Source organism: Sphaerodactylus townsendi, linkage group LG03 (assembly GCF_021028975.2).
Source record: "Sphaerodactylus townsendi isolate TG3544 linkage group LG03, MPM_Stown_v2.3, whole genome shotgun sequence".
Classification (NCBI taxonomy): Eukaryota; Metazoa; Chordata; class Lepidosauria; order Squamata; family Sphaerodactylidae; genus Sphaerodactylus; species Sphaerodactylus townsendi.
Genome location: NC_059427.1, coordinates 125,780,331 through 125,796,833, shown reverse-complemented (window position 1 = coordinate 125,796,833; position 16,503 = coordinate 125,780,331). Strand labels below are relative to the sequence as shown.

Sequence of the window (16,503 nt, the reverse complement as noted above, 5' to 3'; positions counted from 1 at the left end):
TCCACATGAACATGATGCTGTATAATTTTTGCCTTTCAAAATACAGATTTTTTTTCAGTGACTTTGGGCTGGCAGGGAAAAAAATGACCATTGAGATCTGGGATGATTTCTCTGGCTGTTTATATATCAGGGGAAGGTGAAACACAGTGGAGAGTGCCACCACACAGTGTAAAGAAATGTGATCATCATGGTTTCTGCGCAGTCCTACACTGGGACTGCACTGGCATAGGCCAGCAACAAAGAAAAGTTGAGAGTTTAAAAAAAAAAAGAATAGAATAGAATCTTTATTGGCCAAGTGTGATTGGACACACAAGGAATTTGTCTCCGGTGCATATGCTCTCAGTGTACATAAAAGAAAATACATTTGTCAAGAATCATAAGGTACAGCACTTAATGATTGTCATATAGGTCTAGTAAGCAATCAGGAAACAATCAATAGTAATAAAAACATAAAATGTAAAATCATAAAATAAAATGAAATGTCAGCACAGGCTATAGTCATACAGTCATAATTGGGAGGAGATGGGTAATAGGAATGATGAAAAAAGTAGTGCAGTAATTATATAATAAATATATAATAAATAGTTTGACATTATCGAGGGAATTATTTGTTTAACAGAGTGATGGCATTCGGGAAAAAACTGTTCTTATGTCTAGTTGTCTTGGTGTGCAGTGCTCTGTAGCGACGTTTAGAGGGTAAGAGTTGAAACAGTTTATGTCCAGGATGCTAGGGGTCAGTAAATATTTTCACAGCCCTTTTTTTGACCCGTGCAGTATACAGGTCCTCAATGGAAGGCAGGTTAGCAGCAATTGTTTTTTCTGCAGTTCTGATTATTCTCTGAAGTCTGTGTCGATCTTGTTGGGTTGCAGAACCAAACCACACAGTTATAGAGGTGCAGATGACAGACTCAATGATTCCTCTGTAGAACTGTATCAGCAGCTCCTTGGGCAGTTTGAGCTTCCTGAGTTGGCGCAGAAAGAACATTCTTTGTTGTGCTTTTTTAATGACATTTTTGATATTAGGTGACCATTTTAGGTCATGAGATATGATGGAGCCTAGAAATTTAAAGGTCTCTACTGTTGATACTGTGTTGTCTAGTATTGTGAGAGGAGGTAGGATGGGAGGGTTTCTCCTGAGGGCACCTGAGTTTCCTACCTAGAGTTTCCTACCTGAGTTTCCTACCTAGTTTCTCCTGAGTTTCCTACCTAGAGGGCACTCCAGCTACCCCTGAACTCACAAGACTGTTCCCTCCAACAGTCACATGCTCAACAATGGAATACCCTCCCTTTAGTTCAGTGGTTCTCAACCTGGGGGTCGGGAACCCTTTGGGGGTCGAACAACCCTTTCAAAGGGGTTGCCTAAAACTCTCTGCATCAGTATTCTCCATCTGTAAAATGGATAAATGTTAGGGTTGGGGGTCACCACAACATGAGGAACTGTATTAAAGGGTCACGGCATTAGGAAGGTTGAGAACCACTGCTTTAGTTCCTTGTTTGTCATGACAAAGAGTAGCTGTATTGAGCTTCATGTAATCAATTTAAGTTATTGTGAGTCAAAGTTAGTAGAGCAAAGGAAAAATGGCACAGACAGTTTTATTTAAGAAGTGTGCCCAGTGCAGGGTGAAGATGACCAGGACAGACAAGCAGAGTTTATGTGTATTGTTCTTAGGCAGAGGCGTTCCTCCCATAGGGCAAAGTGGGCAGTTGCCTAGAGCCCCCCCTTGTGGCGGGCGCCAAAAATGCAGGTTCATTTGTGGGATTTTTTGTGTGTTTTCAGTGTTTTTTCCGTTTTTGGCCTGCAGGGGGCACAGTTTTTAGGCTAGCAGCACCAAAATTTCAGGGATTTTTTGGGAGACTCTCCTGATGATATCACCCAGGTTAAGGACTCCCAAAAGGTGTGCCCCATCCCCCATTGTTTCCAATGGGAGTTAATAGGCGATGGGGGCTACACCTTTGAGGGTCCATAACTTTGGACCCCCTGAACCAAACTTCAGAAAACCTGGGTGGTATCATCAGTAGGGTCTCACAAAGATACTCTGAGATTTTGGTGCTGCTATCTTAATAATTGCACCCCTGACAGCAGGCTCTCCCTAAATTTCCCCAGATTCTCCTTTTAAATCCACCCCCTTCCTGCCAATGCTTGTTTTCCTTCTTTCTTTTATTCTCTCAATGCCTACTAAAGGTTGTTATTATTATTATTAAATCCACCCCCTTCAGCATGGATTTAAAGGGAGAATCTGAGGTCCCCAGTTTAAACATTGAAAGTGATGCTGTTCCAGGGTCGGGATGAATCCACCCCAAAATAGCATCACTTTCAATGTTGTTTAAACTGGGGACCCCAGATTCTCCTTTTAAGATTGATTTCAAAGGAGAATCCAGGCTCCCTAGTTTAAACATCATTGAAAATGATGCTGTTTGGGGGTGGATTCCAGCATCACTTGTTTAAACTAGGGAGCCCAGATTCTCCTTTTAAATCCACCTTAAAGGGAGAATCTGGGGTCCCCAGTTTAAATAACATTGAAAGTGATGCTGTTTCCCCCAATTGGGGGGACTGGATACAACACCATAAAATGTTTTCATAGCAGTAATGAAACATTTTGAAAGCATTTTGAAAACGTTTTCAAAAAAATATTTCTGCTTTGTGGCATGGCCCATTCCTGTGTTCAGATTTGTGAGTTGGGGCATGTTCTAAAATGTGATGGTGACTTTGAAACGACCTGGTGGAAAAAAAATCATTGTTTGGTCACGGTGGGGGAGGGTGGCCACCCATGGGGGGGGGGCATCAAACTCAGGTTTTGCCCAGGGTTCCAGTTTGCCTAGGTACACCACTGTTCTTAGGAGAGGGGCACAACATGGCAGCATGTAAAGTTTGCCAGGGCTTTAGATCAAAGGCCAAAATGAGTGTGCGACTAAGTTGAGCACTCCACTCTGGAAGAAGACTTTATTGTCTGTTGATGTGCCTGTCAGTTGGCCAAAAAACAGTCAGGTCCCTGTTGGAGGTGTTCTTGAAGTTGGTTCCTGCAATGTCTACTTCAAGTGAAAGAATTCAGAGCTGGGCAAAGTCTCCAGAAGTGAGGAATGCTTCAGAAGCTCCAGCAAAGAAGGCAAAACATAAGATGAAGCACCATGAGGGAGAGTCCAGTAGACAGGGATCATCTCTAGGCAAAGATCGGGAGAAATCAGCAGATGGGAGGTATTTGATTCTGATGTGGCAGACCCCTTCAGTGAGGTCTGTCTCCAGAGAGGTTCGGTTTTGATGTAGTGTGTGTACAGGACTTATTTCTGATAATGGGACCATCTGTTCTGTGAGTAGTGCAGAGAGCATAGATTCCAGTTATGCAGGACCTTTGGACATGGCACAAAATCTATTATAGATGCTGATTTCCTCAGCTTTTCAGCAGACTCTGGATAAACTGGCAGCATTAATTCCACAGATGGTTCCAAGACCTGGGTTGTTGGGTGGAGTAACGCCAATTCCAGGGAGGACAGAGCTCTATCCACAGTTCTAGTCAGATGTTGAAATGGAGGAGTGCAGTGGGTTGATGTCAGATGAGAGTTCCGACAGAGCAGCGGATGTTTCTCCTGATGAGCATGCATCTGAGTCATTCAAGGTATCGCCTTCTAAAGATCTGTGACTTTATGCAGATCCAATGATCCAGTTGACGAAGGAGTTAGATATTGACATTTCTATTATGGCACATAAGCCAAAGGACAAAATACTGCAACATTTGTATAATGAGGCACCTGGATGGATTTGTGGGATTTCCATTATTGGAGGACTTTGTGGACATTCTGGAAGAGAGGTGGCTTAAGCCTGCTTCTACACTTGTGGTCACAAAGAAATTAGAGAACTTTTACAGAATGAAGAAAGATGATTCTGTTTTCCTGGAGACACATCCACCTCCTTCTTCATTAATTGCTAAGGGAATACAACCTAAGGGTGTTGACAGACACATTCAACTTCAGTTGACAAAGAAGGAAAAAAGATTGATACTGTTGGACAGAAGATGTACACTGCAGGTCCCATGAGCCTGAGGGTTGCCAACTACTTGGCAATTACGGTAGTGTATCAGATTTCTATTTGGCAGAAGTTAGGCCAGCATACTGGAGAATTGCCTGAAGATCTGAAGGAGGCTTTTCAACAGTTGTAGGTGGAAGCGATTAAATTGTCAAAGCAGCAGATTAATGCTGCCAAGCATGCAGTTGAGATGGCTGGTAAGATGTTGACAATATCCATAGCGATGAGATGTTGTTATTGGCTACAGTCCACAGCATTGTCAAAGAAGTTGCAGTACAAGGTGGAAGACCTTCCCTTAGAGCAGTGGTGGAGAACCTATGGCACACGTGCCAGAGGCGGCACTCAGAGCCCTCTCTGTGGGCACGCATGCACGCGGCGGGTGCACGCAGGACCTACTGGAGGCTGGAGCAGGTTGACTGCTGCTACTCGAGGGGTTGAACAAACAAAATGTGTTCCTTTCCAAACACCAGGGAAATGCTCAGACCCAAGTTTTTTGCCGATCGCCTGGGCAGCTGAAGCCTAGGGTGGAGGAACCGAGATGCATTTAGGATTTTTTTTTAAGCACACCAAGGTCTTTGCTAGAACTGCTTTTATTTTTCTGTTCCTGTTGCATTTTTGTGGGAAGTCAAGATTCTTTACCTGGGAGTAAGCTCGGTTGCTGGCAATGGGGCTTGCTTCTGAGTAAACCCTCCTAGAGTCATGAGTCACAGTTGCTTCACCAAGCTTGATGGCGTCAACTAAAGCAGTGTGCCCTCTGGCCAAGTTGTGTATTAGGCCATTGCAGCTGTGGTTTCTGGATAAGTTTCACCATACAACAAATTCACTTTATATGAAATTGTCCATCCCTAGGGGGGTGCTGATGTATTTGTTAAATAAACCTTTTGAACCATTGACTATTATGTCTCTGGCATACTTTTAATGAAGGTATATTTTTAGTGGCAGTGACATCACCCAGGAAACACGAGTGAATTGTTAGTTTTGAGTATGGAGCAGCCATTTCTAAAAAAATTTCAAAATAAGGTGGTATTGAGGCCCACTTTAGGGTTTCTGCCGAAGGTGGTTTCTAAATTTAATTTATCGCAGGAAGTAGTGTTACCAGTATACTTTCCTAATTCAGAATCAGAGGCAGAGAAGAGAAAAGACTTCACACATTAGATGTAAGAGCATTACTTTTTTATTTGCATAGAATAAGGGAATTTAGAATTGATAATTCATTATTTGTAGCGTATGCAGGATCCTCAAAAAAGAAGAGGGTGTTGTCTCAGACACTTTCTAAATGGTTAGTCAGGATGATCAAGGAGTATTACAGGTTAGTGGGATTTCAGTGTCCTTTGGGGGGTGGGGGTGTGTGTACTCATTCCACCAGGTCTCAAGCGTCATCAACAGCATTCTTGGTTGGTGTTTCACTGCAGGATGTAAGCCAAGTGGCAACCTGGCTATCAGAGGAGACGTTCATTAAGAATTATGTTTTAGATTTGCAATCAAGAAAGGAGAGTGCGGTTGCCAAAGAAGTTCTTCAGTTGATTTTTATATACATCATTAACTAAATGAATATTTGGATGACATGGTGAATTGTTAACTTTTTAATGCAGTGGGGTTAAGGCAACCCGACCCATCTCCTGTGTATGTTGTATAGCTTGAAAAAATCCCACCATGGCACTGCACAGAACCCACAAAGATGAAGACAGGGTTTGCACTTACTTGTAACTGTTGTTCATTGAGTAGTCTTCTGTGCACACACACATTCTGTTCACCAACTCCACTAAGGGTTTCCTTGAGGGAATGGTGTTGGCCATTCAGATGGAACTGAAAGGAGGGCGCTCCACAGTTGGGCATGTGACTGTTGGAGGGAACAGTCTTTTGAGCTCAGGGGTGGTTGGAGTGTCCTCTAGGTAGGAAGCCCACAACTTTTCTCCATTATTGGTTCTTCTGTGCTGTTCCAATGTGTGTCTGCATAGAGGACAGCTCGATGAACAACAGTTACAGATAAGTGTGACCGTGACTTCCTTTTTCATGCAATAAAATGCAATACATTTGCCAGAGCAGAATTACTTTGAAAGATGATAGCTGAATTCCACTCAACAAATTAGTAACAGGTGAACATACATTACATGAAAAAAAATTCTGGAAATGTCCTTAGATGTAGGGGTTAATACGTAAGTGTGAGAAAAAAGTATCACAGTCTGTAACATTAACTTGGAAAGTTTTGCACGTAGGTAGAGGTTTGGTTAAATCGAGTGCTTGAGAGAATGCAGAGCACCTTACGCAAAGAAATTTCAGAAGCTGTCGTCACCTATGAGGAAAAACCAAGAGAACAGTGGATCTTTGATTACCCAGCACAGGTAAACAATGATCTACAGAGTCAAAATATTAGTATTATGTACTAGGAAAAAACAGAATGTAATGTTGCTTGATGTTGTTGGATTGTTTGATTTTAAAAATGTGATTTCACTATGTATGCTTAAATTTGTTGGCTACTTTGATGGCCCTTTTGTGAGCAGGAAAGGGGATATAAATTTTGCAAATCAAATAAATAAATCTGATAATGAGCAAAAGTATCCAGAAGACACAGAGTCATGTGGTTCATGTCACAGTGGCTGTAACTGTACAGTTGAGGCCAAGAGGCAGGCAGCATTTCAGAATACTCTGGGCATCTCCAAAGGGTCCCTGTTGTCATAGAACAATTTGGCTGTTGTTACAGATTGCTTTAACATGTACTCAAATCTGGTGGACAACCGAGGTTGGAATTGCCTTTTCAAGACTGGAGGAAGGCTATGAAAATGCAATCAAGGATTACAATAAAAAACAGGTATGCTGCAAATTCTTTTAATTTTGCTTTTCTGCAAAGCATTCTGTGCAGCTAATCTGTGAGGCAGCAAACTTTTCATCAACTCTCTCTCTATGTGTGATTTGTGCTCAGTCATTAGGGTGCTTCCTCAGGATAAACTAATTTAATATTGGTACTCATTTGGTACCCTCTGGTACTCATGTCTTCAGAGATCAGAACATTCTTCCATTCCATGTTTTTGTTTTAGATTAATCAGTTAAACACATTGATCACACTCCTTATTGGGAGCTTAACCCCAGGAGACAGAATGAAGATCATGACAATTTGTACCATTGATGTCCATGCCAGAGATGTCATTGCCAAAATGATTACAGCAAAGGTATAGCTTCTATTCTGAAGTATTTTAAGTGGATTTAAAATAGGCTTTGTTGCTTTTTAAAAAAAAATCGGAGGGGTGGCATGCAAGGGAGGGGAGGGAGGGGGAAGCGGCCGGCATCTGGACATGGCTCACCCACCCTAGTAGAGGGACAGGGAGTGGGGAGGGGTGGCGTGCAAGGGGAGGGGAGTGAGGGAGGGGAGTGAGGGAGGGGTGGCATGCAAGGGAGGGAAGGCAGCCTCATGTAGCCTGATCCTGTCAAGCCTTGGAAGCTGAGCAGGGTTGGCACTTGGAAGGGAAACCTCCAAGGAAGGCTCTGCCAAAGAAGGCACAGACAGACCACCTCTGCTTAATCACTTGCCTTGAAAGCCTCTTGCTGGGGTTGCTATTAGTCAGTATGGAATGTGTAGCTGTTGGTTACCATGTTAGCCAACTTGAATACAGGAAAGGCAGGGTACAAACTCCCTAAATAAATGGCTGGCCAAATAAAATAAATAAAGCATGTGCTTTGAAACTGTGTAAAAGGTATTTTGCTTTATGGCACCATGTAAGGACACATTTTTTACAAAAAAAATTAAGCTGATTCTGAATGGAGAGGTGATATGTTTCAAGCTTTTTATTATGAGAGCTGTAGAGAAGGAAAACTAAGGATGAACCCTGTATCCTTTTCAAAATGTATAAACATTCATGCACTCCTACCACAAGCAAGAGAAAAGGCAATGGCTGACTGACTGGATGACCTGGGGGAGCAAAACCTTTATACATCTGAAGTTGAAGGCCACTTGCTCTATTCCGATGTGTGGAAAATGAAACTGAAGCATTGTTAAAGGCACGGAGGGTAACATAGCCCTATTGCAATGCAGGCCCTCAATATAAGTTTATGTGGAGAACGGACAGGGGAAAAGGAGCAGCCAGTGTGAATTTATATTGCAGTGGCTCTGTGTTTGGATGACAGGTGGAAAGTTCCCAGGCCTTTACATGGCAGTCCCAACTTAGACATCGCTGGGATGAAGAAAAGGGGCACTGCTATGCCAACATCTGTGATGCTCAGCTCCAGTATTCCTATGAGTACCTTGGCAACACTCCACGGCTAGTGATCACACCACTCACTGACAGGTATGAGCTGCGTGCCTTTGTTAACACACACCTTGGTCCCATGAACATCACAAACCACAGGGCAGATTACAGTGTGCCAAATTTATGTGTTTTGCAGATGTTATATCACTCTGACACAGTCCCTCCATTTGATCATGGGAGGAGCCCCTGCAGGCCCTGCTGGCACAGGAAAGACAGAGACCACCAAAGATCTGGGCAGGGCCGTTGGGATCATGGTGTATGTTTTCAACTGCTCTGAGCAAATGGACTACAAGGTAAAGATCCCACCAGTGAAACTAACAAAGGGTCAGATCTGAGCCCTTAATTCTACCAGTGTCATGGTGTGACATTACTTCCAGCAAAAACCTGGACATGACATCACACCCATCTAGGAATCATCAGAAACTCTATAGTAAAGGAGACTGGCAATTTTTAGCACCACTTGTAAATCTCCAGGAATTTACCAAGCCAGAATAAAACCCTCTAGTCCTCTTAAAGTATGCGAAGGCTTATTAAGACACTTTCCCTGGCCCTCAACAGAAATGGTCCCCTTTGCTAGGCTGTGAATGTCCTTCACTGTTTATGACTAGGGCTGGGGCCTGCTATTTGTCTAGCAGCCAGTGGGAAAGTGATAGACAGATTTGGCCTTGCCTCTTCTTGCCATCATTAAATGAATATCAAAGTCAAGAGTTCCACCCATTTCCTTCAGAAGGCCATTTTTTTGCATAAGAAAAGATAGAAGGAAATTACAGTTCTCCAGACCTAACACCACATTAATGTGCTCAAGGCAGAGGGTTCATAGTTCAGTAATAAAATTGGCACAGCTTCTTAGTCCAGAACATTTGGGTGTCTTCCCATGTCCTAAATTCCCATTCAGAGCAACAGTAGCGGTGTGTGTGTGTGTTAAATTAAAATAAATTAAAAATTAATAAAAATACACCAGTGACATCCACACAATGATATAATTTCCAAGGAATAAGATTGAGTTTCCTGCAATTCTTAGAGCTACCATCATCGCTTCTGGCTATTCTTGAGGAGAGGCATCATTGTGCTGACAAGGCTACGCCTCCACACCATTTCTCCACCGTCTTGCTGGTTGCCTGGCTGGAGGAGCTGAGTTTGCCACACAATGAAGGTCTTGTTTACTTGAGATATTTAAAAAGGCCCTCTTTGATTTCCATGATCTAGAACATTATCCACTGCAGTTGTGGGAACAGGAGAAGGCTAAAGCAGAGAGAGGGCATGTATAGGAACCATCACAGATATAGTTTGCTTAACAAGAGCAAGGACTGTCCCAGTATTTTCTTGTAACATGAAGCAAGAAAATCACACAGAACATTTCAGGGGTTGAACCCTAGGGGCCTGCTATTTACCCCATTGAGTAAATGTATATGTGCTGATGGAATGTAAGTTTCCCCCAAGGGGCAAATAGCAACTCCTGGTATCATTTCAGGTTGGGTTAGGGTTGCCAGGTACGCTCTGGCAACTGGCGGTAGACTAACTAGCAGCAAACAGCAATGCGATAACATCACTTCTGGCATGCACTGGAAGTGACATCATGCTGCTGGCGACGTGGGAAAACTCTGGTATTTAGGCAAAAACTCAATAGCAAAAACAGTTTTTACCATATTTTTGCCCAAATATTGGTGGTCTGCAATATTATGACATCATTCTGGTGCATGCCAGAAGTGACATTGCCGCAGAGCTAATGACAGAGAACTAGGTTTGTTATCAATAAGTTCCCCCACTGGCTGGCTGAACAGTGCTGGCAAGAAGGTTTCTAAAGTGGGGAGTCTGGCAACCCCAGGTTGGGGAAATGGCACTGGAGAGAGGGTTAATTCTCCTTTGCCCACATTCCATGTTCCCAGTCCAAATTTGGCCCCCATGTGAAATTAAGGTTCAAAATTAACTGTGAGTCCCATGTCAGAATGTGAGTCAGAATGTCTGGTTTATCAGGATCCAGGTCATACACAGGAACAGTGTATAGGGAGCCTTTAGAACCCAGTGAATTATCTCAGACTTCCAGTGCTTTTTCCTTCCCAACCAAACATTACGTTAGGTCTGCAGATCCAAAACATGCAAGTTTGTTTTTCCCACTCCCCAAACAAAACGTTTTTCCTTGTTATTTTAAGGGTCCCTGGCACTAAAAGTGATTGTTGTTCTACATCTTTAACTGTATTTGTTTTCACAGCAGGATTTCTTACTATGGCTAGCTGTGCAAACTATTGCACAGATGGCATCAGCAACTGAGTTGCCTCCAGTAATTTCTATTCTCCCACAGAAGTGGAGGAGAAAACCCTTCATCTTCTGTTCCAGCTGCTAGAAATTAGGTCATTTAGGAGGCAGTTCTCTCTAATGTGCTGAAGTATGCTGAGTTCATGATTGGGTTGATAAAATCTTAGCCTTTCATGCTGTTCTTTGACATCAGAGCATAATTTGTCACTGGGAACTCCCTACATTTCCCTGGCATCTCCAGGGTCAGGTAATAGGAACTCTGAAGGAGCTTTACATGAGACCTTGGAGAGTTGCTGCCAATCAGAGTAGATAATACTTGATAGACCAATAGTCTGACTCAGTAATAAATATAAGTCAGTTTTATGTTTTCAATTCTTGTTGCCTCCACCCCTGTACTTTGGGAGGAATTGCAGTAGGGAAAACCAGAGGCAACTCTGATCTATTTAAACACACCAGCAGAGTTTTATAACTTTTGTTAGAAGACTGCATTCAAAACAGAAAAAGAAAAACAATGGCAAAAGCTTGCAAAGAGAGTTCAAAAGTGGTGGAAAGCTTGCAAGAAAAGTCCGAAGGAAAAGTGCTTGGAACTTGCCCAAAAGTTGATGCAAGGTGATGGGAAGCTCTGTGCAGATGCACAGAAGCGGAGAACAGCTGGTAAGGTTGGGAAGTCACACTCTAGCACTCCTCAGTGTTCACCATAACTTCTAGAAACTTTGGGAGACTTTTTTTTAGTGTAATTATATTGTGCATTGTGATGTCACTTCCAGGGGAAACCTATAAATGGCACCCTAGAGTGACGTGACATCGCTTCTGGGTTTTCCAGGAAGGGCTGTCATGGCACACATGACACCAATACTGCCCATGATCCTACCCCGCAATCCCCTGCCACTTGCCAGGAACAGTCTGACAACCCTGTCAGCTTGTGAGTTTCTACTGGGAGAGCAGCAGAGCAATAGTTGCTGGCTCAGGATTTACTAAAATTCTGCAAAAGTAAAAAAGGGTGAAGCTTGGTAAAAAGTAGAATTTAGGGCATTGGTTGAAAAGGGCAAGCAAAAGCAACAGAAATCCCCTATCATGAGGAAACTGACTTCATTTTTCTAGCCTCTTTGTATGATCATTGATCTGTCCCTTGGATCCAGCCAGCATAGCTGGCTCTTCTCCTATGCATGGGAACATTTAATAGACAGCAACCACCCCATTGAATGATTCCAGAAGATGCATACCTGAAGTTCCTGGATGGGGTATTTTATAGACTTTTGCAAAATATCTATCTCTTCCACAAAATTGGGGTGCATTTCCTCACTGGGATTAGCAAGATCCACTCATGGGACTGCAATTTGATCTGGCATGGTGAACTAGAGAGTTCCTATGTATGATTAGACTGACAGCCCACCTATCTATCCCACTGTTTTCTCTTATTCTTTTCTAAAGTGTTTGTGTAGTTCCAAAGATGTATGCAGAGGTACAATTGCAATATACTCAGTTTTTCCTGAAGTTTTACACTTAAGCATTGCACCTTATCCTTGGACTATGCAAGTCCATAGTTCATAATACACAGCACACAGCTCCATATTTTTCCCACTCCGCAGCCTTAATTATCCCCTTTGATATAACATGCCAGAAATATCCGAGAAAATCTGGTGTGCATGCTTTACAACAGTTCCTTTCTATTTTTAACCTGATCAATTTCCATTTTACAGTATGTCTTTCTGTAGCTGGTGTTTTAAGCTCTGGGAAAAGCAGGGTATAAATTATTGGGATATTGATGTAGCAGAGTTTGTCCAGTCATTGAAGTGTGATATTGTGTACAGTACAGTAAATTAATTTCCCAAGGAGAATATAGCAAAAAGTAAAACATTTATTCAAGTACATTCTGTTCACATTCAGGTTGCAGTCAGGAGGGGAGAGAAAAGCCTAATCTAAAGAATACTTCCCTTTCACAAATGGCCAACTGATCTGACATCATGTGTATTGAAGTATGAGACATTGCCTCTGCAGGAAGGACCTATAGATACATGTGGCTCTATGAAAAGCCATGTGAAGAGTGGGAAGAACAAAGGACACAGAAAGAGAGGAGGGGTCAGAGGGCAGATCCCAGATTAAGACAATGAGAGGGATATTGCAAGGAGATAATACTTATACACACTTAGAGTGATGTTATTGGATGTCTATGAATGCTGAGTTGCTCACACTAATATCTATATTACTCCATTGGTGTACTAAGATTACTCTAAACATGACCTTTTTCTTTTCCTCATAGTCCTGTGGGAATATCTACAAAGGATTGTCCCAGACAGGTGCATGGGGATGTTTTGATGAATTCAATCGGATTTCGGTGGAAGTGTTGTCAGTAATTGCTGTACAGGTAAAGAGTCTCCGTACTTGCCCAGCTATTGTGCATGAATAACAGATAATTGACAATGCTTCACGTTCTATTATTTCTTGTATCTTGGTTGGTATCGTCCCCTTGGACTTAATGAATGGTCTTAATTTCTGAAGGGAGTAACTGTGACCCTTGCGATGGTGCCAACATCTTTTCCATTCTGAACTTGCTCTTTTCCCTGCTGCAGAACTTAAATACTATGGGTAGTGCAAGGAAAGTCAATTTTGTATCTATTCTCTAATATCCTGTGTGCTGTTATGGCCTGTCTTCGTTTCTCTTCACTAACAAAATCTTAATGATTCTAGTAAGACAAGAGTCGCATATTTTCTATACGTAAACATTATAGACAGTGGTGGGATCCAAATATTTTAGTAACAGGTTCCCATGGTGGTGGGATTCAAACTGTGGCGTAGCACCAATGGGAGCTGGGCAGGGTACGACGGGGGTGTGGGTGGGCATTCCGGGGGGTGGGGCTGTGGCAAGGATGCATCCGCTGCACCGGTCCTTGGGCAGGAAACGAATGCATGCAGGCGCAGGCTGCCACGCACACCAGTGCACCTCCTGCTAGACTGCTTCAAGTTCTGCGTGCTACTGCTGAGAGGAGGGGCGTAACGAAGGCAAAAATCACGTGGCAAAATCACCAATTAGTAACCCCCTCTCGGCACACACAAATAATTAGTAACCTACTCTCGGGAACCTGTGAGAACCTGCTGGATCCCACCTCTGATTATAGACAAGAATATGATTTTTCTGGGAAATCCAAAATGCCCTCAAGCCCACCTTTTGGCTGCTTTTGAATGCTGTTTGTTGCTTAAATATTTATGAAGAAGAAGAGGAGGACGAGTTTGGTTTTATACCCTGCTTTTCTTTCCTGAAGGACTCTCAAAGCAGCTTACAAACACCTACCCTTCCTCTCCCCACAACAGACACCTTGTGAGGTAGGTGGGGCTGAGAGGGTTCCCAGAGAACTGTGACTACTAAGGTCACCAAGGTCACTGTGACTAAGGTCACACCAAGGTCACCAAGGTCACTCAGCAGGATTCATGTGTAGGAGCGGGGAATCAAACTCAGTTTTCCTGATTAGAATCCACTGTTCTTGCCCATTATACCATTGATCAAAGTTTATCTGTACTGACTTCATTATTCCCAGCCAACCAGGATTGCAGCATCAGTGTGATGGTATCACAACAGCATAGTGATGCCACATAGACTCAACTTTGTTATGATTTCATTTCGAGGAAAGGTAGGAAGTGATGTCTTCACTCTGCATTGGCTTTGTGACAGCACCATGTAGGCAACCAGATTTTGCTGTGTCTGCACTTCAAAGCCAATTCAGAGTGACTGAATTTTTTCTGACCTTCTTTGAAAAAGCACATGTTTTTGATTATTTTCCATTATCTGTAAAACCCACAAAAAGCTTGTAGTAAATGTTTTTTGCATATATTCACTATTTTAGCTCTGCTTGTATTGAATGCATCATTTATATTATTTTTGCTGCTTGCTAAGCCAGTGGATTGCATTCTAAGAATTCCTCTGTTCTGCCTGTTCACTAGTTGAGGGTCTTCCACAAGGGTATGTGCTTCTTCTCTGAAAATATTGATAGACAAAATCTGATAGGAGCCCTTTGTCCTTAGTTTGAGGGCTGATCCCTGACATTCCATGTTAGAACTAACTTTAAGGTATGTTGAGTGTTGGATTGTTTACATTTTCTGTGTCACGTTCTACTCAATCTATGTAGCAAAGGAAAGGAAAATATATCCTTTATATGTTTACATTTCAATATGCTCGATTCTGTTATCTTTTTGCAAATCTCATGTAGGACTTTTGTTCATTGTTTAGGTTAAATGTGTTCAAGATGCAATTCGAGCGAAAAAGAAGACATTCAACTTCCTTGGAGAGATGATCGCTCTTATACCAACTGTTGGAATGTTTATCACTATGAATCCTGGATATGCAGGTCGTACTGAGCTGCCCGAAAATCTTAAAGCCTTGTTCAGGTATACAGAAATATTCTGGAGAAACTGAATGATAACACAGATATAGCAGGTGTTTTAGAAGGCTAATAACAATGCCAGTGGGATATTGTCATCCCTGGATTTAAACAATATAGGAAGGACTATTTGGGGTGGGAGTAGTTCCCTGTATCACAGGAGGCACAGAGTTCAATAAATTAGAATTAGAATTTCTTTATTCTAAAGATTCTACCAACAGAATTGCTATGGGTGGAATACTAAGCCCCAAAGGTAATTTAATATAGAAAACATTATCACCTACCTGACCAAAAGTTGGAAGGTGAACTTGAAAAGGGCATGTTTATAAACAGGTCAGGCATCTGTTGGCCATTGTGTGAAAGAGAATGCTGCGATCTTTTGTTCTTAGTTAACCCTTTTTTTACATAGTATAAAGACCAAAGAGTTGGAATACTTTAACAGACTGAGAGATTGAGTTTGGACTGCCATCATAAAGGCTATTCCAAGCAGGTTATGTGGCATATAAAAACAAGGCATGGCTGAGTGAAAATGGGAGTTGAATTTGTTTTAAGGTTTCTGATCAGAGCAATTAAAATTAATTAAAACTGACATTTGGACTGAACATTCATTGCAACATAAACTAAAGACAGACTGCTGTCTCTCTGGCTTTGTCATATCACAAAACTATATAACTTTTCTTTTGTTTAGGCCCTGTGCAATGGTAGTTCCTGATTTCGAACTTATCTGTGAAATCATGCTTGTGGCTGAAGGTTTCCTTGATGCCAGACTTCTAGCCAGGAAGTTTATTACTCTCTATACATTGTGTAAAGAGCTGCTTTCAAAGCAGGTAATTTAATATTGTTCCACAGGCCTGTCTGCTAAGAACATTTTAGAGCAATCAAGAGTTGGAGTTTAGATAGCCATTTCAGCAAAGTAATCATGCTGTACGCTTGTTCCTAGCCTCCCTGCTAACAGACTCTCAACAGGACAGTATAGATGTAGAATAAAAAGCCTGTAATTACTGCTGCTGCCTCTTACCTCAGTATACTTTTTTTTTTGCTTCATGTAATGTCCTTTTACTCACATGCAGTGTTAAGATGATTCCACTTGTTTGATAGGATCATTATGACTGGGGGTTGAGGGCCATCAAGTCTGTGCTGGTGGTGGCTGGTTCGTTGAAGAGAGGAGACCCAGGCCGAGCCGAAGACCAGGTCCTCATGAGAGCTTTGAGAGACTTCAACATTCCCAAGATTGTGACAGATGATTTGCCTGTGTTCATGGGGCTCATTGGAGATCTCTTCCCAGCACTGGATGTACCCAGGAAGCGTGACCTAAACTTTGAAAAGGTGAAATGGATGCCATTGGTTGGAACACAGGGGTTGAGAATAAAATGCTGATTCTTAGCTGTGCAATTCTGGAACTAGGCTTCTGTTTTCTCTGCAACCTAAGTGAATGGAAATTTGCTATGAAGGAATCCTTCGGAGAAAGCTACAGTGCCCACTTATGCTCTATTTATCCTGCAGCTGTTTACTTCACAGTGGGGGTTTCCTACTGTTTTTTGTTTACACAGGTATTTTCCACTTACAAAGTGGCCCTAGCTGAGCTGAACTGCCATTTTGCCCCACCCCTTCCTCATTG

The 16,503-nt window shown here is 42.3% G+C and overlaps 1 protein-coding gene across 1 annotated transcript in view; it reads left to right on the top strand.

The window, feature by feature from the left end:
* Nucleotides 1–16,503, top strand: part of DNAH17 (dynein axonemal heavy chain 17) — a 135,506-nt gene that overhangs the window by 51,897 nt on the left and 67,106 nt on the right. Inside the window, exons 31-39 of the mRNA XM_048489794.1 lie at nucleotides 6,235–6,360; nucleotides 6,720–6,827; nucleotides 7,054–7,185; nucleotides 8,138–8,298; nucleotides 8,396–8,552; nucleotides 12,773–12,877; nucleotides 14,735–14,892; nucleotides 15,574–15,712; nucleotides 15,984–16,211. Of these exons, the coding sequence (XP_048345751.1) occupies nucleotides 6,235–6,360; nucleotides 6,720–6,827; nucleotides 7,054–7,185; nucleotides 8,138–8,298; nucleotides 8,396–8,552; nucleotides 12,773–12,877; nucleotides 14,735–14,892; nucleotides 15,574–15,712; nucleotides 15,984–16,211 (1,314 nt within the window). The remainder of the gene's footprint in view (nucleotides 1–6,234; nucleotides 6,361–6,719; nucleotides 6,828–7,053; nucleotides 7,186–8,137; nucleotides 8,299–8,395; nucleotides 8,553–12,772; nucleotides 12,878–14,734; nucleotides 14,893–15,573; nucleotides 15,713–15,983; nucleotides 16,212–16,503) is intronic.